We start from the raw sequence: 26307 nt of genomic DNA, 5'->3' as shown, positions 1-26307 counted from the left end.
CACCAGGTCAAACAAAGGAAAAGCTTGTTAACACTCTTAGGTCACAATTTTGACCAAATCTTAATGAAACTTGGTCAGAATGTTACTCTCATTAAAATCTTTGATGAGTTCGATATTGGGTCATCTGGGGTCAAAAACTAGGCCACCAGGTCAAATCAAAGGAAAATCTTGTTAACACTCTAGAGGTCACATTTTTGGCCCAATCTTAATGAAACTTGGTCAGAATGTTACCCTCATTAAAATCTTGGATGAGTTTGATATTGGGTCATCTGGGGTCAAAAACTAGGTCAAATCAAAGGAAAAGCTTCTTAACACTCAATTTTGGCCCAATCTTGGTCAGAGTGTTATTCGCAGTAAAGTCTTGGACGAGTTTGATATTGGGTCATCTTAAGTCAAAAACTAGGTCACATCAAAGGAAAAGCTTGTTAACACTGTAGAGGACGCATTTATGGTATATCTTCATTAAACTTGGTCAGTGTTAATACTGATGATCTTAAGGTCCAGTTTGAATCTGGGTCATGTAGGATCAAAAACTAGGTCACCAGGTCAAATCAAAGGAAAAGCTTGTTAACACTGTAGAGGCCGCATTTATGACTGTATCTTCGTGAAACTTGGTCAGAATGTTAATATTGATGATGTTAAGGTCCAGTTTGAATCTGGGTCATGTAGGATTAAAAACTAGGTCACTGGGTCAAATCAAAGGAAAAGCCAGTTTACACTTTAGAGGCTACATTTAAGACTATGTCTTAATGAAACTTGGTCAGAATGTTAATCTTGAGGATCTTTAGGTTAAGTTTAAATCTGGGTCATATCAAAGGAATAGCTAGTTAACACTTTAGAGGCCACATTTATGACCATATCTTAATGAAACTTGGTCAGAATGTTAATCTTGATGATCTTTAGGTCAGGTGAGCGATACAGGGCCTTCATGGCCCTCTTGTTTCTAAATATATCTCTACATGGGGACCCCAACTGTTTTTCTCCATATTCGAGTTTAAGTAAAGCAACAAAATGTTCTTAAAATCTTTACAGAATGTTTTTGTAGATTTAAGTATGTTTTTCCATTGAAAAGTGGTCAGGTAATTACGTCAACATGTAAAAATGAAAGATTTGTTTGTGACATTTTATGCTTATAATATTATACATGTACTACTGATATCACCATATATTCTTTGTAACTCTAAAACCTGAAATATATAGAACATGAAGTGGAATATTACGTTTTATAAAGTACCCCCATTTTTTTAGCAATTTTACTTTCCAGTAATTCCAGATATGCTTTATAAACAGTGGGTCAAGAAAATGCTCTATAAATTACAAGTGCAGTGACCTGTATTTTTTCTGCTCTTATATGGCTAAGAAACTAATGTTCTTCAAGCTCAGAGTACGAACAAATTAATTGTAGAAAAAATTTGATCATACATCCTTAAATATACAGCTGAAATCTGTTAAGTCACTGTCAGAGGAGAGGACTATTGTAAATGGGCTTATACATCAAAATCTACACTATGAACTTACTGTGTTAAATCAAAGAAAACAAAACATTTTCAAGCATATTTTAATGTGTGCATGATATATGATAAATAACTACCAACATGCAAATCTTTCCAGTCATAGTAAACAGTAACAAAATATACTGTGAAAAATCGCCATTTTGTCCATACACAGATAATATTTTTGATATTGTCCTAACAGTTATAGAACTTGTATTTTGTCTATACACAGTTAAGTATTATTCACATGACTTATACTACCACAATGCTGGAGTCAATTCCTTCTGAACAGTTTCCTTGGAATCATTTTAACCCATTTGCATATAAAATGGTCTAAAATACACTGCATAAAAAAGTATTTTTAGACTACCAGTATTTAAAACAAGAGGACCATGATGGTCCAGAATCAATCACCTCTTCCCACATGACCCAGTTTTGAGTATGTCGTTTTTTCTATTATTTGACATAGTGACCTAGTTTTTGAGCTCATGTGACCCAGTTTTGAACTTGACCTAGATATTATCAAGATAAAAATTCTGACCAATTTTCATGACAATCCATTGAAAAATATGGTCTCTAGAGAGGTCACAAGGTTTTTTATTATCTGACCTAGTTTTCAAAGGTACGTGACCCTGTTTTGAACTTTACCTAGATATCATCAAGGTGAACATTCTCACTAATTTTCATGAAGATCTCATGAAAAATATGGCCTCTAGAGAGGTCACAAGGTTTTTCTATTTTTATATCTACTGGGCTAGTTTTTGACTGCACGTGACCCAGTTTCGAAACTGACCTAGATATCATCAAGGTGAACATTCAGATCAATTTTCATGAAGATCCATTGAAAAATATGGCCTCTTGAGAGGTCAAAAGATTTTAATAATTTTAGATCTACTGACCTAGTTTTTGACCGCAGTTGACCCAGTTTCAAACTTTACCTAGGTATCATCAAGATGAACATTCAGACCAACTTTCATACAGATCCCATGAAAAGTATTGCCTTTAGAGAGGTCACAAAGTGTTTCTATTATTTGACCTACTGACCTAGTTTTTGATGGCACGTGACCCACTTTCGAACTTGACCTAGATATCATCAAGATGAACATTCAGACCAACTTTCATACAGATCCCATGACAATTATGGCCTTTAGAGAGGTCACAAGGTTTTTAGCTCAACTGTCACAAAGTGACAAGGTGGGCTTTTGTGATCGCGCAGTGTCTGTCGTCCGTCCGTGTGTCCGTCCGTAAACTTTTGCTTGTGACCACTCTAGAGGTCACATTTTTCATGGGATCTTTATGAAAGTTGGTCAGAATGTTCATCTTGATGATATCTAGGTCAAGTTCGAAACTGGGTCACGTGCCTTCAAAAACTAGGTCAGTAGGTCTAAAAATAGAAAAACCTTGTGACCTCTCTAGAGGCCATATATTTCACAAGATCTTCATGAAATAGTCAGAATGTTCATCTTGATGATATCTAGGTCACGTTTGAAACTGGGTCACGTGCCTTCAAAAACTAGGTCAGTAGGTCTAAAAATAGAAAAACCTTGTGACCTCTCTAGAGGCCATATATTTCATAAAATCTTCGTGAAAATTGGTCAGAACATTCACCTTGATGATATCTAGGTCAAGTTCGAAACTGGGTCACGTGCCATCAAAAACTAGGTCAGTAGGTCTAAAAATAGAAAGACCTTGTGACCTCTCTAGAGGCCATATATTTCATGAGATCTTCATGAAAATTGGTCAGAACATTCACCTTGATGATATCTAGGTCAAGTTCGAAACTAGGTCACGTGCCGTCAAAACCTAGGTCAGTAGGTCAAATAATAGAAAAACCTTGTGACCTCTCTAAAGGCCATATTTTTCATGGGATCTGTATGAACGTTGGTCTGAATGTTCATCTTGATGATATCTAGGTCAAGTTCGAAACTGGGTCACGTGCAGTCAAAAACTAGGTCAGTAGTCTAAAATAGAAAAACTTTGTGACCCTCTAGAGGCCATATATTTCATGAGATCTTCATGAAATTGGTCAGAATGTTCACCTTGATGATATCTAGGTCAAGTTTCGAAAGTGGGTCACGTGCCATCAAAAACTAGGTCAGTAGTCAAATAACTGAAGAACCTTGTATGCCTCTCTAGAGGCCAATTTTTCATGGGATCTGTATGAAAGTTTGGTCTGAATGTTCGTCTTGATGATATCAAGGTCAAAATCTAAAGTGGGTCACGTGCCATCAAAACTAGGTCATAGGTCAAATAATGGAAAAACCTTGTGACCTCTCTACAGGCCATATTTTTCATGGGATCTGTATGAAAATTGGTCTTAATGTTCATCTTGATGGTATCTAGGTCAAGTTCGAAACAGGGTCATGTGCGGTCAAAAACTAGGTCAGTAGGTCTAAAAATAGAAAAACCTTGTGACCTCTCTAGAGGCCATACTTGTGAATGGATCTCCATAAAAATTGGTCAGAATGTTCATCTTGATGATATCTAGGTCAAGTTTGAAACTGGGTCACGTGCCATTAAAAACTAGATCAGTAGGTCAAATAATAAAAAAACCTTGTGACCTCTCTAGAGGCCATACTTTTCATGGGATCTGTATGAAAGTTGGTCTGAATGTTCATCTTGGTGATATGTAGGTCAAGTTTGAAACTGGGTCAACTGCGGTCAAAAACTAGGTCAGCAGGTCTAAAATTATTAAAATCTTTTGACCTCTCTAGAGGCCATATTTTTCAATGTATCTTCATGAAAATTGATCTGAATGTTCATCTTGATGATATCTAGGTCAGTTTCGAAACTGGGTCACTAGGCCAGTAGGTATAAAAATAGAAAAACCTTGTGACCTCTCTAGAGGCCATATTTTTCATGAGATCTTCATGAAAATTAGTGAGAATGTTCACCTTGATGATATCTAGGTAAAGGTCAAAACAGGGTCACGTACCTTCGAAAACTAGGTCAATAGGTCAAATAATAGAAAAACCTTGTGACCTCTCTAGAGACCATATTTTTCAATGGATCTTCATGAAAATTGGCCAGAATGTTTATCTTGATAATATCTAGGTCAAGTTGAAAACTGGGTCACATGAGCTGAAAAACTAGGTCACTATGTCAAATAATAGAAAAAACGACGTCATACTCAAAACTGGGTCATGTGAGAAGAGGTGAGCGATTCAGGACCATCATGGTCCTCTTGTTCTATTATTTGACCTACTGACCTAGTTTTTGATGGCACGAGACCCAGTTTCGAACTTGACCTAGATATCATCAAGGTGAACGTTTTAACCAATTTTCATAAAGACCTTGTGAAATATATAGCCTCTAGAGAGGTCACAAGGTTTTTCTATTTTTAGACCTACTGACCTAGTTTTTAATGGCACGTGACCCAGTTTCGAACTTGACCTAGATATCATCAAGGTGAACATTCTGACCAATTTTCATGAAGATCTTGTGAAATATATGACCTCAAGAGAGGTCACAAGGTTTTTCTATTTTTAGACCTACTGTCCTAGTTTCTGATGGCATGTGACCCAGTTTCAAACTTGACCTAGATATCTTCAAGATGAACATTCTGACCAACTTTCATAAAGATCCCATGAAAAATGTGACCTCTAGAGTGGTCACAAGCAAAAGTTTACGGACTCACGCACGGACGGGCGGACGACAGACACCGCGCGATCACAAAAGCTCACCTTGTCACTTTGTGACAGGTGAGCTAAAAACCAAAAAAACTTGCTATTATTCATACTGTAGGTCAAAACATAGATGCTAAGTTCAAAGCTGAAATGTTTCAGTACTTAGCTCATAAAGCAACATGAGTCCTAGAGCATTATGACACACAATGAACTGTCATGGTTTAACCAAGCATTACCTGTAATACATTTTGTTCATACAAACAGGTATATTATAGAACATCACAAATGAAATTTTGGCATCCATGTTTCAGTTGTATGGTCCAGATCTGCATACTGATGTTCCTAAGCCTTTGATTGATCTGCTTACAGGACACTTCTTTATTATTCCGCGTAAATTACAGTAAGATTTTCTTTGGGAAGTCAAGAACAAATTCCAAGCCCCAAATCTGGGGAAGAGAAGTCTGATATTGGGAATTCTGCAATTATTTCAAATTCACAGGACTCTGAATCACTCCCACAGCTACAGTTTAAAGCAGGTGAACTTGCCTCACTATCAGAATCTAACAAGCTACACATGGTTTGAAGTTCAAGCCATTTAGTATTTTCCTCGCTGCTTTTAGCATTATTTTTGTCAGTATTGGTATCCTCCCCAGGTAAATTCTGAACATACTTCTGGGTGGCGACATTTTGTGGAGAAATAATATAGGAACCATATTCCTCCCAATCTGGTGTCCAGTTTACCATTGGTGAAATGTCTGTCCTGGATAATTTTTGACACGGCAACACAACAGCTTTTGACTTAGGTGAATACAGTTCTTTCATTGACATTAAATCAGTAGTTGTATTTGGTGGAGTGTTTAATGGGGTTCCGAGTATCAAATCAGTCCGGATATCACAGTCTGTGTTCTCCTGTGTCAGGTATAGAACAGTTTGGAACGAAGGACTGTTAACAGGTGTCATCGTACCATGACCAGATTCATTACTTGAAATGCAAATATCTGTAAAACATCAAATTTATAACATTTAAACTAAAAGCTTTTTTAATACATGTCTGACGTTCTGAATGTAAATTTCCTATATCAGTATGGGAAATTTCCCATTCTCGAAGTTTTCCCTACTTCCTGAGCAGGAAGCTTGATACAAAATCTTGTAACTTGTTTTCCATTCAGGAAGCAAAATCTTTTTTTTTTTACTTATAAAGGTCAGGTGCATAAGAATATACATTGTATTATCAAATGAAATATGCCATGTTATACTTGACAATTATCTGAACATCTACTTTTCAACAATATTTTTAATTTCTTACCGAATTTAAAGGAATCATTTAAAAGTAATAGAACAGACTGATCTTCCTCTGTCACTTTTAATATCATTTACTTACGGCCAGAGTATTAGAATTATTTTCATTGGTGGACTGTATTGTATGTCATTATCTCTATATTTCAAATGAATGCATGTTACATGCAACTAAGTAAACTGTGAATGCAAAAATGTGGTCTGAAATTTGGTAATTAAAGGGACTAACCCACATATTTTCGGTGAAAAATGATTTCACTTAAAAATCCATAAAAAGTGAGTACTCTGAAAGTGACTAGTGGAACAAATTTATTGACACAATATTTTTGAAAGATATTCTTATAAATAACCAAATATATTATACAGAAGGTGGCAAACCGTTGCAATGTTTTTGAAATAATGCAAAAAAAAAAATTCTTTTATTTTGACCCACTTTATCATTTTTCAGTGTGATATATATATTCTATGCCAAACTTTTTGGAAATGAACATGCTGAAGAGTTTTACCCAAACTGTGGGTGAGTAGCTTTAAAGAACAGAAAAATAAGGAACCTTCATTATTCCAGTCTGTGGTACATGTTGACAGGATTGGGTCAGGTTCTTTCACAGGAGATGGTACATTATGCTGGGGGTCTGGAGAAGGCACTTGCTGTTCAGGACAATCTAAACCAACATTTAGGTCACTTGGACATTCGTCTGTGGAGAGCAGTTGCCTGGCAATTGCAGCTATTTCCTGAAAATATTGAAAGAGAATTGAAATTTCTGTAGAAATTTTCTGCGGTACTCAACCTTTTGAATATCTCTTATGTTATTTGAATTTTATATGGCTGGCTAATCCACATTATGATGACCACTTAAAGTAGTGAAAGACTTAACATTTTTCAAAATTTTATAATTTGTAATTAATGACAGGTAACTCTGTATCAGACATGGCGAAAGAGTTTCAAGACTTGTCTAACATTCGGTCAAGCGACCAAGGATAATTCGTCTAACCGAATGGAAACTCATATGACCAAAAATATGTTTTGTTATGCAGAAAAATGGACAGGTGTGTAAGAAAAAAATAATTTTGCGGTAGTAAAAACCGACCTGCTAGGTACCATATTGGACATACAGTTGGACATCCCAACGCTCCACGTTGGACCTCACCATTTTTTGTCAGACAGGTCCGACCGTCTGATGGGATTTCGCCATGGCTGCTGTTTGTTGATTTATAACTTAAATAAATGCCTCTTAAGATGAATACATTTCTGGGAACAGAATTAGACACCTGATTCTGATGTTGCAGGTTTGAATTGCAGTGAGGGCAGAATTTGTCTGTTGTCTCAACAACCCTTTACTTAGGCCCAAATGCTGATTAGAAGTCTAGGAAGGAGTCATTGAGAGCCAAGTTAACATTAGTTATTAGACCTTATTTGCAACTGTTGCGAAACAAATAGGTTTAGGTAATTACCTGTGTTTCTTGTTCATCACTGATATAGTGTAGTGTTTCTATGCAAAGATTTTTCTCCACTGAAATGTATAATATGTACTTTAAATCAGTTAGATATATCAGCTAGTGAAGATTTGATAAAATCAGCAAACACCTTAAAAAAGAAAAGAAAACTGCAGATAGTCCAAAAAAGCTGCACTTGTATGTTTAGTTTCTAACAAAGTCTTAGAGACGATATGAAATGTTCTGTTTAATAATAATTACCTGGATCAGTACTCGATTTATTGTCTGGCAGCGACCATTCTTTTGGATTACTTTTATTGTTGATTGCCCAGTAACAACCTTTACTACTGATAAAACTTGAGTCGAAGCGAATCTTTCTGAACCATTTCTGGTACAGGGCATGTCTTATGGAACTCTGAAAAGGAATTGATATTACAAATGATTTAGGCTAACATGGTTATGGGTATTTTAAAACTAGGTGACAGTTATTACATTTATTAGTAATAATAATAATTAGTTAGACGTTGAAAAATATTGTGATGCAATTAAATTAGTTATGGTACTGACAATATGCTAAGTCATGGGTATTTTCAGCATTAACTTAAACAGGCTTATTTAACAGGCTATTTGTCAATGTTTTGCTGATAGAGCTTTTCAAAATAAACATCATTACCCTGTTTAATTTCCCCTTAAGGTTCCAGCTCATTCTTTGCCAATCAGGAAAACAAAACTTTAAGGAGTTTAGGTTTAGTTTAGGAAACGTGTTTGCCACAAGAATTAAGTCTGGACTTACAGATTGGAGTTTTGATTCAGCACATATATCGGAACCTGTACCAATATCCCGACAATTTTTTTTTTGTGTGTTTATAAATGTGCATTTATTAAGATGGCACATTTATACTGGATTTTCTCTCAAGGAATTTAGCACAAAGAAATAAATGATCAAAAATTAAACTTCCTTTTGAACTCGAAAAAGTTTTAATTGAATCTTACAGCATTGTAATATATGAGAGAAGTGATCAAATTTAATCAATATTTTCTTTATTTTTTTGTGCAATCGACCCTACATGACATCATTTTTATTACATATAGAAGGAGAACTTTTAACATCCTTCCTATGATGGCCTACTGTACATTGAATTAATAATTTATGTCTTTCAAACAGATTGGCGAGTGTTTGTGCCAAATTATCTAAATATCCAATGCTCCACAAAAAAAGTTACACAATGAACAAGAATGACCTTAAATCCTTTATCTGTGACCTTGAATGTGACATGTCTTGTTATAAAATTGTTATACATGGTAAATATTTGTGCCAAGCTACTTGAATATCCATGCACACATAAAAAAAGTTATACAGTGGACAAGAAAAATGCACAGAAATCTGATCTGTGACCTTGACCTTTGAGCTGGGGTCTGGATATTGCATGCAACACATTGTTTAACTATGATGGTTATTAGTGCCATGTTATTTCAAAATCAAAAACAGTAATCAGTAAGAAAAGATTTTATGCACACACAAAACCTTATCTTTGAACTTCCTTGTAGCAAGGAGTTTGGAGGTTGCATTTAACATGTTGACTTAAGATTAGGGTGTATGATCAAACCTATATTTTAGGATCCTGGATGAAACATGGTGCTTTCTCAGATAGGCACATCACTTATTCAGATGAAAACAAAGCATATTCTGGAACAGCAAATGAAATCATCCAAAAATGTCACTAATAAATCTCACACATTTAAAAGTTGATTTTACAGTTACTACCATCAGGCTTTCAAGTGAAAAAGTTAGTAGTAGCCTCTGATATACAAGAAATTGTTGATGCATGCACAGACTGACGGACGAAGGGTGATCACAAAAGCTCACCTTGTCACTATGTGACAGGTGAGCTAAAAAAAAGTAGGAGAAAAGAAGGAAGAAGGATCTTATGAGAACAAACTAACCCCACAGTCTCTTACATTTACTCACAGTTATACAGAAGGACCTCAATCACAATATACAGGACCGGATCCAGAAATGTTTGATGGGGGCACCTGCTTAGAGCAAAAGCGTCACCGGCATAGCACCAAGAGGGGGTAGGTACAGGAGAAGGCCTCTGTCCATATGAGGGGGGGAAGGGGTCTCCTCCCTGAATGTTTTTTCATATACAGAATGTGGCCTCTGGTGAATTTTGGGTCTAAATTTGGGAGAAAATATTATTTCTTTGCCAAAATATAGTTTGGGGCAACTTTGATGCATACAGATCACTTAATTCTCAGCAAACTTGGGGGTGGGGGGCAGACCGATATATAAGGTCTGACTATTTTACCACGCTCTAAGGTCTAATTGTACATACCAGAACCTCACCAGTAGTATACATCAGTCCAATTATGTAACAAAACTCATTCTACAAATAGACTAACAACATTTGTTAACATATTTCTTCTTCTTTAATGTACCCCCCACACACACTGCCACAGTACATTGCAATTTGACGCACATAAGATTGCATAATTATGTGGACTGTATAAATATAGACTGTATGTATATAGTATAGTAACAAAAAAAACAAAGTCCTATAACTCTGGACGGATAGCTCAGTGGTTTGCACGCTGGTCTTCCAATCCTGAGGTCGGGGGTTCGATCACTTGTATGAAGTTTCATTAAATTGTGTCAAGGGGATGAGGAGAGATGGTGCCCACAAGATTGTGTCTATGTATAAAGCATAGTAACAAGTCCCGTAACTCTGTAAAAAAAAATTCTGGAAGAACCTAACATGCCCCATGCACAACTACTGTTGTTACTGATCACTTGTGTGAAGTTTTATTAAATTGTGTCTAGGGGATGAGGAGAGATGGTGCCTCAAGATTGTGTCTATGTATAAAGTATAGTAACAAGTCCCGTGGGTACAACTACTAGGAGTAAATTTGTATAAAGAAAAGGTGAATAAACTATTGATTTAACATTTGTGTTGATTTCCACGCCCTTTTCTGCAATCATACAAAGTAAACAAGTGTTTCATCTGCGAGATATAGGTTTGACCATACACTGTGTAACATGGTGGTTATTAGTGTCAAGTTATCTTAAAATCTGACAATGCATAGCAGTTGTTGCCCAGACAAGATTTTGTGCAAGAATAACACTATATGCATCCCCATCCCTCTTTTTTAATTGCGGGAGCATAAAAAATTCACACTGATATTATTTCATGGATTGAATTTGTAGGGTGTAAAGTATTGAATATTTTTAAACACAAGTTAGGGACAAACTTACCCTCCAGCTGTTGATAGCTACTCTGTCCATGTATCTGAAAAATGGGTACTTGTTTCTGAAAAAAAAGTATACAATTAAGAATTTCAAGTAGACAAATAACAGATTAAAACAACTGTTTCCCGGACTGCAAATATCAAACAGTTCCAGTGTTAATTGATTCAAGCACATTTTCAGTTGTAACTGATTCTGCTATTAGAAATCTGTAGTTAACCTTGCTCTTTGAGACAACTTCCATGAGTGAGACTTGCATTTCAGTCCAGTATTTGATAAGTACACCATATACTGTATGTATATACGTTGATTTATCGGTGGTGGTTTAATTTTGGCTATATTGGCAGTCAACAGAGAATGCGCCAATTCTAAACATTGCCAAATATAAGCACCACTCTTTGATAACATCTGCCAATAATTAAACATAAGGGTGGTAACTACTTTGGGTTCAGCCTGCAATGACTACTCTGTTGGCAAATACAACAGAAGAACGGTTATTTGGCGCTTGTCATTGATTCCCTTTATTTGGACTTGCTTTGCACCTATAATACAAATGTATATTTAAATTAGCAATTTAGTGTTACACCTAGCAAAACAGTGATAGTCATTTTATCATTGATCTTCATAATAGGGAGCTTCTTGACACTGTATAATTTTGAAGTTGTCAATTATAGGTTGATATCTCAAATACGACAGGTGTAAAAACATTTACAATAACAAACATATGATAAAAGATGTACAAGTGGTTAATGAGTTTATTTTAATAGGTGATAAAAACTGTGTTTTAATTGTCAGAAAAACAGTAGGGGGTTTAATTTGTCAATTTTCTGACAGCGGGTTTTATTTTGGCGGTTCAGAACTATAGCACCAAATCTGAACACCGCCAAAAAAATGACAACATTTGGCCATGCAGATATAACAACGTATACAGTACTTAATTAAATTGTTCAGTTAAACAGAATGACTGAATATTTCCACTTTTCATTTTACCAGTCATCCATCGATGAATGCTGTAGCTAGCACATTTTTCGAACAGCAGAATGACAAATTGAAGTACTTACTGCAGGAAGGTGTAAATCTGTTGAACTTGTAAAAGGCCATCTGGGCTGCCACTAATTGCTAGAGCAACCAATTCAACAAGTTTTGTTGGTGGTTTCACAAGTCTTGTGCCTGGCGATTAAAAATTAAAACAGAATGATGAAGTCAGGGTATAAGGTAAATTTTAAATGAAACTAGAAAAAAAAAACAAAAAAAAAACAACACATGTCTCTTCATGTACTTAATCCTGATAAGGAACTTTTTCTTATAGAAAATTTAATTTGCAAGTAAATGTTAACTCATAGAAACATAATTATACTGTAAATTATGAAAGTTGCTATGCAGATTTGATAAAAACATTTTTTTAAGGGCTATAATTCTGTGGACTAATTCAACCATAAACTGAACAAGAGCTCGTCGAACACAAAATGCCCCCCTTGATGCATTCAGTAATTGTACAAGGAACAGAAATTATATGCTCACTGTAAATTAAAGTTCTACCATTCTGGTTTAACTGACCTTGACCTTTAACCTATTAACCTAACAAGAGATTACAGAGTGATCTTGGCGCCATCCACTGAGCCATTTTCGAATGTTCCAAATTTCAAGACTAGCTCAAGGTCAAAATCATGGTCAAATTTCATTTCGGTACAAAACAATGTGTATTTGGTCCAAATTTGAAAGCTGTGGCTTGAGAAATGTGAAAGCAGGTCACTAGATCAATTTCAAGGTCAAAGTTCATTTTGGTAGACAGAACTATGCATGTGCTTCAAATTTGGAGGCTGTAGCTTGAGAAATGTGAAAGTAGGTAATAGGTAAAAATCAATGTCAAATTTCAATTCAGAACACAAAAATATGCATGCGGTCCAAATTTGAAGGCTGTAGCTTGAGAAATGTGAAAGTAGGTCACTAGGTCAAAATCAAGGTCAAATTTTATTTCGGAACACAAAACTATGCAAGTGGTCCAAATTTGAAGCCTGTACCTTCAGAAATGTGAAAGTAGGTCACCAGGTCAATCTCAAGATCAAAGTTCATTTCAGTACACAAAACTATGCTTGTGGTTCAAATTTGAAGCCTTTAGCTTGAGAAATGTGAAAGTAGGTCACTAGGTCAAAATCAAGGTCAAATTTTATTTTGGAACAAAAAACTATGCATGTGGTCCAAATTTGAAGCCTGTGCCTTCAAAAATGTGAAAGTAGGTCACTAGGTCAATAACAAGGTCAAAGTTTTTTTTGGTACACAAACCTGTGCATGTGGTCCAAATTTGAAGGCTGTAGCTACAGAAATGTGAAAGTAGGTCACTAGGTCAAGATCAAGGTCAACTCATGTCAAGGTTCATCTTGCCACTCAAAACTATACATGTGGTCCAAATTTGAATGATGTAAGTTATGGACATGAAGATTCTAAGTTTTTCCCTATATAAGTCTATATGAACCATATGACCCCTGGGGCGGGGCCATATTTGACCCTAGAGGGAAAATTTGAACAAACTTGGTAGAGAACCACTAAATGATGCTACATTACAAAATATCAAAGCCATAGTCTTTGTGGTTTGGACAAGAAGATTTTCAAAGTTTTTCCCTATATAAGTCTATGTAAACCATGTGACCCCCAGGGCGGAGCCATATTTGACCCTAGGGGAATAATTTGAACAATCTAAGTAGAGGACCACTAGATGATGTCATATACAAAATATCAAAGCCCTAGGCCCTGTGGTTTTGGACAAGAGGTTTTTCAAAGTTTTTTTCCTATATAAGTCTATATAAACCATGTGACCCCCAGGGTGGGGCTATTTTTGACCCCAGGGAAATAATCTGAACAATCTTGGTAGAGGATCACTAGATTTTGCAACATACCAAATATCAAAGCCCTAGGCCCTATGGTTTAGGACAAGAGGATCAGAAACCGTTTAACTGTTCCTGGCCAATGCGACCTTGACCTTTGACCTCAAAATCAATAGGGGTCATCTGCTGGTCATGGCCAACCTAACTATCAATTTTCCTGACACTAGGCCCAAGCGTTCTTGAGTTATTGCCTTGAAACCATTTTACTGTTCCTGGTCACTGTGACCTTGACCTTTGACATACTGAACTCAAAATCAATAGGGGTAATCTGCTGGTCATGACCAACCTCCCTATCAACTTTTGTGACACTAGGCCTAAGCGTTCTTGAGTTATCATCTGGAAACCGTTTTACTGTTCAGGGTCACTGTGACCTTGACCTTTAACATACTGACCTCAAAATCAATAGGGGTCATCTGCTGGCCATTACCAACCTCCCTATCAATTTTCATGATCCTAGGCCCAAGTGTTCTTGAGTTATCATCCGAAACCGTTTTACTATTCAGGGTCACTGTGACCTTGACCTTTGACATACAGACCTCAAAATCAATAGGGGTCATCTGCTGGTGATGACCAACCTCCCAATCAACTTTCATGATCCTAGGCTCAAGCATTCTTGAGTTATCATCCGGAAACGGATTGGTCTACATTCCGACCGACCGACCGACATCTGCAAAACAATATACCCCTCCTTCTTCGAAGAGGGGCATAATAATGTATTTCTTGGGCTGAGCGCGAAACTATTGTAACTGTATATAAATAAAGAACAAGATACAATAGTTTCGTGCTCAGCCCTCGATTTGTAATTAGGCTTGCTGCTTATCATTCCTACCATCTGCTTATAGTAAACAATTAGCATGGACAAATGTTATGAAAGAGTAGTAAGTCTGCAAGACAAAATCTCAGTAGGACCTGCCAAAAAATATACACAAGGCTTTATACCAATAAGCTGAATAACTTCTGAGCAGTTTCACTGAAATCCAAAAACGAGTATTGTAAATGAAACACAGACAAGAATCTTCACTTAAACTTTCTGTATAATAATCAAAAGGACCATATCCTAATGAAAAAATCTTTCAACCATATTTCTGTAACTTGTCTTGCTACCTGCTGACTATCATGAAACTTCAATCAGATCCCACTAATAGTTACGGTGAAGTTGTTTGAAAACTAAAAGAAATTCCCACTTCAACTCTAAAAAGAAATATTAAACAAGAGGGTCATAATGACCCTGGATCGCTCACCTGAGTAATGTGAGCTACATGTATCAAATGTCAAACTGATGCTAAAATATTAAGGAAGTAGGTTAGCAGGTCACATTCATGGTCACTGAAAGTCAGTTTTAAGATCAGTGTGCAAAACTGTACATGTCACCCAAATTTCAAGGCTGTAAACAAGAAAGTAGGTCAGGCCGAGGCCTCTTTTCACCCTAGAGGTGAAATCAACTAGGCAATGATACATACCAAACATCAAAGGCCTAGGCCTTGAACTTTCAGACAAGAAGATTTTTTATTTTTTTTCCTATATAAGTCTGTGTAAAACTTGGGACACCCTGAGTGGGGCCTCTTTTCAACTAAGGGGCATAATTTGAATAATCTTAGTAGAGGACCACTAGGCAATGCAACATACCAAATATCAAAAGCCTAGGCCTTCCAGTTTCAGACAAGAAGATTTTTAAGGTTTTTCCTATATAAGTATATGTAAAACTATGGACCCCCAGGGAAGGGCCTCTTTTCACCCCAGGGTAATAATTTGAAGAATCTTGGTAGAGGACCATAAGGCAATGCTACATACAAAACATCAAAGGCTTAAGTCTTGTGGTTTCAAACAAGAAGATTTTTAAAGCTTTTTCCCTATACAAGTCTATATAAACCATGTGACCCAGGCCTGGGCAGGGCAATATTTGACCCTAGGGGAATAAACTGAACAAACTTGGTAAAGGACCAACAGGTGATGCTACATATTAGATATCAAAGCCCTAGGCCCTGCGGTTTTGGACAAGAAGATTTTCTAAGTTTTTCCCTGTGTAATTCTATATTAACCATGTGACCCCTGGGGCGGGGCCATATTGAGGGATACTTTGAACAAACATGGTAGAGGACTATTTGATGACGCTACAAGCCCTAGGATCTGTGGTTTTGGACAAGAAGATTTTCAAAGTTTTTCCCTGTGTAAGTCTATATATTGAAATCATGTGACCCCTGGAGCGGGGCCATATTTAACCCTAGGGGTATATTTTGAACAGTCTTAGTAGAGGACCACTAGATGATAATACATACACAATATCAAAGCCCTAAGCCCTGTGGTTTTGGACAAGAAGATTTTCAAAGTTGTTTCTATGTAAGTCTATGTAAACCATACGACCCCCAGGGCGGGGCCATATCTGACCCTAGGGGAATAATTTGAACAAACATGGTAAAGGACCACGCTACTTTGGTTTTGGACAAGAAGATTTTTAAAGTTTTTCCTTTCAGTTGCCATGGCAACCACAGTTCTACATGGATTTCAATTCTTTGGGCAATTTTGATAGGGGGACACCCAAGGATAATTTCTGTGAAGTTTAGTGTAAATCTGCCCAGTGGTTTTGAAGAGGAAAATTTTTTGAAATTTACAATAGCCATATAGGGAAAACAAGCCCCGCCCCCTGGCGGCCATATTTTTTACTGAAACAGAATGGCTTAGGCAAATTTGCTAGAGGGTCACCTAGAGATCATTTCTACAAAATATTTTTGAAATCCGGCTAACAATTTCTGACAAGAAGATTTTCAAAGTTTTTCCTTTTGGTTGCCATGGCAACCACAGTTCTGCATGGAATTAAATTCTTTGGGAAATTTTGCAACTTAGCAAGGGGGGCACCCAAAGATCATTCCTTTGAAGTTTGATGTAAATTTGCCCAGTGGTTCTGAAGAAGAAGATTTTTTTTTACTGATTGTTGACACACGACGGACATCGAGCGGTCACAAAAGCTCACCTTGAGCCTTTGGCTCAGGTGAGCTAATATAAGATAATAATTCAATGAGTATGAGGAGCAGCCATATATCTCACACTGGTATTTTATTGTGAAACTAGGGTTAAACCAGAAGTAATGGTTTTGCACATATATATTTAACTCTCTTCAGTAATTTTGAAGGTTCTGTCTGCGAAAGCTTAAGTACAGTTTGGAACGAAGTTTGGATTGAAATGAACTGAAGAGCTTTCAACTGAGAAATTAATGTATAAATCAAATTTGAAGTTATGATCTTGCATCTTCTAATTGTTCTAGATTTGTCAAGTTTCTTCTTCCACCTTTTAAGTTACACTGTGGTAAAGAGACATTATATTCCATTTTACCTGGGCTTATTTGTTGCTCATACAAAATGGTTTGCTTAATAATTCTTTGAATATACCTATTGGTAACATTTTAGTGTTGTCAAAGATGTCTTCATCATTGTGATGGGTAACATAACAGTTTGTATTGCCATAGTTACGTCTCCTCTTTTTTCGAGCAGGAGCGTACACATCTTCTTGGAATTCTTCGTATCTAAGAACAGCATGAGGTACAGAGTCCTCTGATGGTAGGATACAGTACTTTGTATCAGGGATGGTGGTGATGGCATATAGATCGGCTCTTGTGTGAATGTCTTGTTCCTCCTCCTATAGATTAAATAAAAGAATATAGGTTTAGCTAACAAATTTATCAAACTAATAAGATTTAGTTTAATAATGAGTACATTTTATGATGTTATTGTGAATTTCTTACAAGTTAACAGTATTCACATTTCCCAGAATCTTGTTGTGCCATAGGAAATAGTTTTAAATTTGATTAAATACTGCACTGTCACAAATATGAAATTACCATACATTTGTATGTAGTAGCACTAGCTGAGATCTTGCATGCTTATGCAATTTGCATTCTACTTTAATAGGTTCAAGAAATTGCAATATTTTTCAGAGCAATAGTTACTAATATGCAGTGTTTTTACATAAATTAGTACACAATTAAATTTGCATTTTAATACGCAATTCAGTGAGTTAAAATATTAGGGATGGGCTTTATCAGACTTTCAGATGCCTGTATATTATTCAGCAACACTGTATTACGATGCATAATTATCATAATTTATTATCTGAAACATTGTTTCAAATGGGTTCCAAGTTTCTGTGTGTCTGTCTGCTGTATATACCAGTACAATGTATTAAGATTATCAACTAATAATAATAATCTGCTGCACCGTGGAGTATTGGCCTGAAAATTCGTCTCATGATATTTGCCATTTCACAGATGATTGTAATATACCAATATACAGTGATACCAACATCTCTATATATTAATGAATATCTGGAAGCATTATGCTAGCTAATATTTTGTTCAAACCAAAATGTACCAGTAATACCAGCTTATATTTTGCTCTGCTTTTGAACTTCAAACTTTCTTATAAATAGCACAACAATTACTGGTATAATAACAAATATATTAAATTGATAACAAATCTAGAAGGTCTTTTAGAGAAACAAAGCTAAACACAAAATTACAGACAGATTTGTTGACATCAGTATAGAGTATATAGTGTCTCATAAAATAAAAAATTTCAGAAGAAAAACCTGCGTAAGAAGGTGTTCCTTTCTAACCAACAGTTTAGCTTTTATACTCTTCTTCCTGTTTTCTATAACTTCTAGGGCATCTTCAACTGTTTTGGATTTGAACTGCTTGGCAGCTAAAATTTCAGAAGAAAAAAAACAATGACAAATGAAAACAGAAATGCAGTTTGGAGTGAAGGCTGTATTCCCAGACAGCATTCCCACCAACTTTTTGAAAATTGGGTACATGTACCCACAAACTTCAGTAAATGTGGGTACAGGATAAAACTAGAATGTGTCTGTAGGACACAGGGTGTGCCCCCACTGGTACATTTGTCACAAATGTGGTGCAATAATTCAAATGTTTGCAGTCTTAAGGGGGTAATATAGCCTCAACATTATTCTAGGTCATATATTTTTTGAGCTATGAGCATCACAAACAAAAAATCCACTATTTTGGCTATTTCAACAGCCATAACTCTGTAATAAGCGATAAAATTCTCAAGAAGAATGCCAAGTGTGCAAGGTCACATCATGATAAAGACTCAAGCAAGGTTTCATGAATTTACATCAAATACTTTTTGAGCTAGGCACATTATTAGGTGAAAATGTGCATTTTTGACTATTTCAGGGGCCATAACGTAAGTGTTGGAGCCAGCCAAAAAATAAGAGGTGCACAAGTTTATATCATGATAAAGACTCATGCAAGTTTTCAGCCATTTATATCATATACTTTTTGAGCTAGGTGCGTCACAAGGTGAAAATGTGCATTTTTAACTATTTCAGGGGCCATAACTCTTGAAATAGGGGGCGGAGGTCAGGCATACAAAAAATAGGAGGTGAGCAAGTTCATATAATGATGAAGACTCATGCAAGGTTTCATCCATTTATATGAAATACTTTTTGAGTTACACACGTCACAAGGTGAAAATGTGCATTTTTAACTATTTCAGGGCCATAACTCTGGAAATAGGGGGGGGGGGGGACCCAGGTGAAAAATAGAAGGTGTGCAAGTTCATATCATGATAAAGACTCATGCAAGGTTTAATCAATTCATATTAAATACTTTTTGAGCTAGGCCGGTCACAAAGTGAAAATGTGCATTTTTGACTATTTCAGGGGCCATAACTCTGGAAATAGGGGGTGTGCAAGTTCATATCATGATTAAGACTCATGCAAGGTTTCATGAATCTATATCAAAATACTTTTTGAGCTAGGTGTGTCACAAGGTGAGAATGTGCATTTTTGACTATTTCAAGGGCCATAACTCTGGAAATAGGGGGCGGACCCAGATGAAAAATAGGAGGTGCGCAAGTTCATATCATGATATGATTTTTCAAAATCTTTCGTCTATATTTAATACTTTGAGTTTAGCCGATGTGTACGCCATGATGGCAAAAAACTACATGTATGATTTTAGGGCTCCATCCCTATTGCAAAAATCAGTGTATTTTCCCAATTTTTCAGCTGAAATTTCCCAAAAAATTGTATAAAATTCCTAATTTAGGAACCAGCTAGCAGAACAATATAGGTTTTGACGAGTATTCAACAGAGAGAACTGACAAATGTCTCTCATTCTGAAATTTAAAAACATACACATGAAATAGAGTCATTTAATGGTATAACTCATTTTTCCCCAATTCCGACATTTTACGCATGATTTTTCCAAATTGAGTGGGCCCCAGTTCTGAAAAAGCAAATAATATCCCTGGATTTCAAAACCTGTTTTAAGATCGTGAACACTTTTCCAAGTCCACAAACCGTGAAACCGCCTCGGTAGCCTAGTGGTAGAGCATCAGCTTCTATTGCGGGAGGTCGTGGGTTCGATCCTTGGCTGTGTCATACCAGATGTAAAAAATGGTACAAGTAGCTTCTACCTCACTTGGGGCTCAGCATTAAGAGGATAGTACTAGGACTGGTCAGCCCGGTGTCAGTATAATGTGACTGGGTGGGGTATCATGTCATGTGTCTACGGCGTGATATTTCAGTGAGGCAGCACTATAAAATTGGGCATTGTGCTCACTGTCGTTCATATGACTGAAAAATTGTTGAGAAAGATGTTAAACCCGAACACACACACACGCACACACACACACACACACACACACACACACACACAAACTGTGAAAATTATAGCTGAATGTTTTTTATAAAATATATCATTATTGACCAAACAAATGAGCCAAATCATGCGAATGCCTATGACCTACGCAGTAAGGTTATCTTGTGAACCAGTATGTTATGTCCAGGCACTAAACAAGGAATCGGTAAAACCGAATGATGCTCCCCGATGCATGTGCTTGAGGGAGATAATTCAAAAAGTAGGTAAGGTAGAGTTATGGTTCTTTGACACTGCACTTCCCGCCAATGGCCACTTTGATTATGTGAAGTTTCAATCAAGTGCCATTAATACATTTCAAGTTATACTCCGGACAATCCTTATTTTGTATAATAATTTTAGGGAGATTATTCGAAAAATAGTAAGTTAGAGTTATGATTCTTAGACACTACACTTTGTCTCAATGGCCTCTATGATTACGTGAAGTTTCAATGAAATGCCATTAATACTTTTAAAGTTATTCTCCGAAGCCTTATTTTGTATGATAAAGGGAGATAATTCAAAAACTAGGTAACGTAGAGTTTAGGTTCTTTGACACTGCACTTTCCATCAATGGCCTCCATCATTTTGTGGAGTTTCAATGAGATGCCATTAATACTTTTCAAGTAATGCTCCGGACAAGCCTTATTTTGTATAATAAAGGGCAATAATTCAAAAACTAGGTAAGGTAGAGTTATGATTCTTTGACACTACACTTTGTCTCAATGATTATTTGACCTTTCAATCAAATGCCATTAATACTTTTCAAGTTATACTCTGGACAAAAGAGTGACGGACAGACGGACAAAGCGGCAACTATATGCTCGCCCTTTGGGGAGCATAAAAAATAGAAATCTACCTGTAGACAGCGATGTACCAAAGTTTAGATTTTCTGTCACTGACTGTGTCCATTTTTCCTGTTTCTTATGCTTCTTTCTGCGGTTTGAAGTTGCTTGCTTGCTTTTTGGGCCAAGGTAAGTATCAAGATCAACCTTAATGGAATCAGCATTTCTGGGCGACTTGACAGAAAAGGTACATGGCTGACTATCTGAACTACCATTGATATTCATAACTAGTGGCCTTTTCATGCTGGTGTCAGGATCAACTTCCTGCATTTGATCTTTAGACCCAGTTCTCACTACCTTCGGCAGTTTCACCTCGTTAAATTTAAACTGTGAACAACTGTCTCTTGCAAACCAGACATTAACGTAATTTGGTGCATAATACGTAGGCCTTCCGATCATACTTTTTGCCGTTATCATTGTTATTTTTTTATTTAATTTATTTCCGCATCGTCTGCTCTCAGGAAACCGCGCGTGCCGTCCTACCGTAACAGCTTATTCTATTGGCTGCTGTTTGTAATCACATTTATGATTGGTTCACGCGATTGAGGCTGAAAAGTGGCATAGGCGCGAATAAATAAAAAACGAATGAATGTATCGATATAAGGCCTGACCGGTTTATGTTGAGTGACGATGGCTAAGCTAATACTTTACAAATGTACGCGCCGAGATTTAGTAAAAATCCATTAGAATGCAAGGTTTAGCGACGTCTTAACTGTTAAGTTAAACCTTCGTTAGTGCCAGAGCTGAAAAAACTGGCCATATAAGATGATAGGTGGAAAATTTAGGCCTCCGTGAATGAATGTGTTTTTACAATTTCATCTGAAAACTTGTTCAGTCAGTCTCTTTTCAATATAGTTTTAAAAACAAAGGGAAATAACTGTCTTACACTGTAGAAACAAAATGTGGTCTAAACTCGACTTAATTTTCGGGATCATTGATTTCAATTCATTTAGATTTGAAGATTGAATAGATCTACTGCTTAAGCCGGTGCTAGGGGGCGTGGGCAGTGTTGCATTTTCCATTACTGCTCATGAACAGACTCAATCAAACCGAATCTGCAATTTTCACTGTTTGCCTTGTTCTCGGTGCTTCCGAGGGATCTACTTTCCAGATTTTATTAATACACAAAATACTGTGAACACTGTTAGATTCTATATTAACTTAATAATATATTTAGACATTAAACATATTATCTTGTCCTTATATTTGTCAATATAATTTTTGTACCATTTTTTTCATGCAAATCATGTATAATTACCATCATCACGGTGTGTATGCATATCGGACCCCTCTCTGTCACTCCGGGAGAGGTACGTTCCAACATAAGTCAAGTCTCAAAGATAAGATGTGACAACATCTCAACAACAATTGTGACGGTGTCGCTCCGTGCGACCTTGCTGATTCATTTATTATATATCTATGTGTAAATAAGCAATGTTTTCATAACTGAAAAGGTGAGCTTGAATTGTGAAAGTTATAAAAGCTATTATAATCAATTTGAAATGGAACGAACTAGTTACAAATAAACTTATGTACTATACACAACTGTTGCAAGGTCACAACAATAACAGAAAATATGTGACAACGCCTCACATACAGTGTTACAAAGTCTCAACATCACAATAGCCATTTGAAGTAGTAGGAAATACATATGTACATTTTATCCTTACGTCGACCATTTCTTGGACACTTTCATCAATGGCCGGATGTTGCCTGAGCAAGAAAAAAAAATTAGTATGTTGTTGGCGTTCACAAGCTGAACTATTATTCTACATTATAGTCTTACACAGACTGGAATAAAAATCGTCGAAATGGATGCATGCAATTACATGATTATTCAATTTTAGCTTCATTTTAAACGTAAACTTAATGCTCTACAATAAAAACAAGTGTTGCAAGCATTGTTGGTGACTCCTACACGATAGTTTTATTCAGCTAAACATTACTTATACATTCAGTTGTAAAAAGTGTATAGATGTTACGTATTTCAATGTTTACATTTTACAGTGATGTACCAAAGTTTAGATTTTCTGTCATTGACTGTGTCCATTTTTCCTGTTTCTTATGCTTCTTTCTCCGGGTTGAAGTTGCTTGTTTGCTTTTTGGGCCAATGTAAGTATCAAGATCAACCTTAATGGAATCAGCATTTCTGGGCGACTTGACAGAAAAGGTACATGACTGACTATCTGAACTACCATTGATATTCATAACTAGTGGCCGTTTCATTTTAATCTTAAATACCATGGAATGCTGCAAGCATTGTTGGTGACTCCTACACGATAGTGTTGTTCAGCTAAACATTACTTATACATTCGTTGTAAAAAGTGTATACATGTTACGTATTTCAATGTTTACATTTTACGTTACAAAGCGGGTAGGTAACCTGAAACAGAAATTTTATATTTATAAATTTTTATATGCTTTTTCACAATTATTTTATTGAACTCGGTTTTGACTTCTGTAACACTTTCAATTTTGTCGTGTTGAGCGACCAGCGGAGTTTTTGTGGCCACAATATAAATAAAGTGTTGCGGATGTCACTTCTGTGCCACCGTAAAGTTTCCACTATTTCCATTCTGATTTATCTGATAAATTTTCATAGTTGATGTTCATGTTACAATTAATACATTTACTATAAGAGGAAACTATACATGATAATTCACAGTGTTTAATCTTAATCAATATGATTGTTGTATTGTGTCATGCTGAGTAAGGCTTTAAAACATATTTTATCTTTGCACAATTCACTAAGTCGTTGCCAAGGGGATAAACAGTATTATGGCACAAAATGTAAGGTGTGAAATGTCAAATCACCCTGTGCTGTTTCAGATGTGAGGGGCTGGAGGGCTATCCAAACCTACTTTCTCGTGCATCTACTATATCGGATACCTTATAATATCTCATTCAGTTGCTATGTTATTTACTGCAAACCCCGTATATCACATATTCGAGGCACCAAAAGAAACTTGTAATATAATTAAATCACAAGTTTATTTCATACCCTCAAAGATTTAAGGCGAGGCATATCAAAGCACCAAGACTGCATGTGTGCGAATACTTTATATTCATAATCTCGTCTTTTTATTACTTAAACGTCTGACACTTATGTAGTTTACTGAATTTCTGTCTTTTCATTTTTACAAACTGCAGTTCCTTTCCGTTTCTTCAATTGTTGTTACTCATGCATGTACTTCAATCTTTGATAATTTTTTACGCTACTACATTTCTTTCTCCCCCGTCAAATAAAAGAAAAACATGTTCAATTGCTATATTTTATTATTTCGCGTTTTTTTATCTCCTTATTTCCCTTTAAAGACGGAAATTCACGAAACTTGTACATTGCTAAGATCCACCATACCTCTACAGCTGATTGCACCACTTTTTACTATTCTTTTTCAAATTTAATTCATGGAATTCATGCAGTTACACTAATCTTTTTATATTTACCATTGTTTTTTTCTTTCTTTAAGATAAAATTTATGAAAAAATAAGCATTTATTTTAATCTCTTGACAATTTTGTATTTTACTGCGTCCCCTTCTCTTAAACAAAAATAAAACTTGTGTATTGCTCCAACCTTTTCATCTATCTCATTTATTTATTTTTTTATTTCTTCTCTCCAAGTTTTGCAGTTGTATTTATTCGTGACAATTTTGCTATTTTACTGTATCTGTTTCTTCCGTCGTATTTTGAAACTTGCAATTTATTGAATCGTATGAATATACTTAAATCCCATATAGTTTTTCATTTTTTCCTTACTTCTTGTGAAAAAAAAATGTTTGGATACACTAGATATGCTTCCAAAAGATCTTTTTGTAGAGTTAAAATATGATCCACAAACATCTGTAATAGTATTTTGTGTAAATTGTACAGAAAATCATTTAAAGGGGCATTTTATAGATGCAGTATACAATTCCATGCGCACGCATTAAGTTCTTACGTTAAATTTCGCCATGTTGGGTGTAGAATTATCTCATGGGAGAAAGCCATCCAATTGGCTTGCAGAAGGTCGTTTGCTCTACTCAGATGCTCGTCCGTACATAAAATAATGTTCAGAGGGGTATCTAGGGTCTTCTGTTACCATGAAAAGCTGAAAAGTCGCCTTATGATTTATAATTGTTTGTGTGCTGTTAAACCAAACAAAAAAATTACTATGGGCCACATAATAGCTTAATTAATAATATGTGTGCACGTAATAGCTAATATGTGAGCACGTAATGACTAATACGTGCGCACGCAATAGTAAGCCAATAATCAACACTGCATGGATAATCCAGATCATGAAGCATTACTTCCAGAATTGTACACAGAAATTAGCTGTTTCCTACACATGTTTTTATTATCATGTGCATGCTTACTCCTCATTTTGTCCGTAAGTAATTTATTACGTGTAAATATATTTGCAAGCACGTGTATTAGCTATTACTTGCTCACTTTATGTTGCTTGGTTTCGTTCTATACCTCTAAAGGATCTTTCACTATTTTTCATTATAATCAAGACGTACGCACGCATAAGTCAACTTAGTCAATAAGTGTCACTGTACATGTTGCTTTTGTTTTTAACAGATTCGTAACAATCCATCAGCAAGTAAACAAAAACTCGAAAGTACTAAAAGTGCGATGTTGACAACCGATCAAAGTCATTCTTGGTGATAAATTGAGACAATATTAATTCATTTGGAAAATAAAGAAAACACCCGGAGTTCTTTAGGTTAATAAATGCTATGACTGGTATGTTATATATCTAAAGAAAAAGTCATGGGGAAAGTGTTTACTGGAAAAACGGGATCAAAATAAACTATTCGCATCTTGAACAGAATCTGAATTTTCAGCATA

The 26307-nt window shown here is 35.9% G+C and overlaps 1 protein-coding gene across 1 annotated transcript; it reads right to left on the bottom strand.

Moving 5' to 3' along the window:
- Positions 1 to 4345: 4345 nt before the first annotated feature.
- LOC123537466 (uncharacterized) lies at positions 4346 to 21958 on the bottom strand. Its single transcript, XM_045321188.2, has 9 exons — positions 21487 to 21958; positions 18554 to 18666; positions 17359 to 17605; positions 12155 to 12263; positions 11103 to 11157; positions 8111 to 8264; positions 7868 to 7926; positions 6967 to 7147; positions 4346 to 6117 (listed from the first exon to the last, which is right to left on the bottom strand). Exons 1-9 carry the CDS (start codon positions 21887 to 21889, stop codon positions 5540 to 5542), a joined length of 1899 nt encoding a protein of 632 aa, XP_045177123.2. The 5' UTR covers positions 21890 to 21958; the 3' UTR covers positions 4346 to 5539.
- Between the last annotated feature and the right edge of the window lie 4349 nt (positions 21959 to 26307).

This window comes from Mercenaria mercenaria, chromosome 17, assembly GCF_021730395.1.
Source record: "Mercenaria mercenaria strain notata chromosome 17, MADL_Memer_1, whole genome shotgun sequence".
NCBI lineage: Eukaryota > Metazoa > Mollusca > Bivalvia > Venerida > Veneridae > Mercenaria > Mercenaria mercenaria.
Note: the sequence above shows the minus strand (reverse complement) of the source record. Positions and strands in the feature narration are given on the sequence as shown.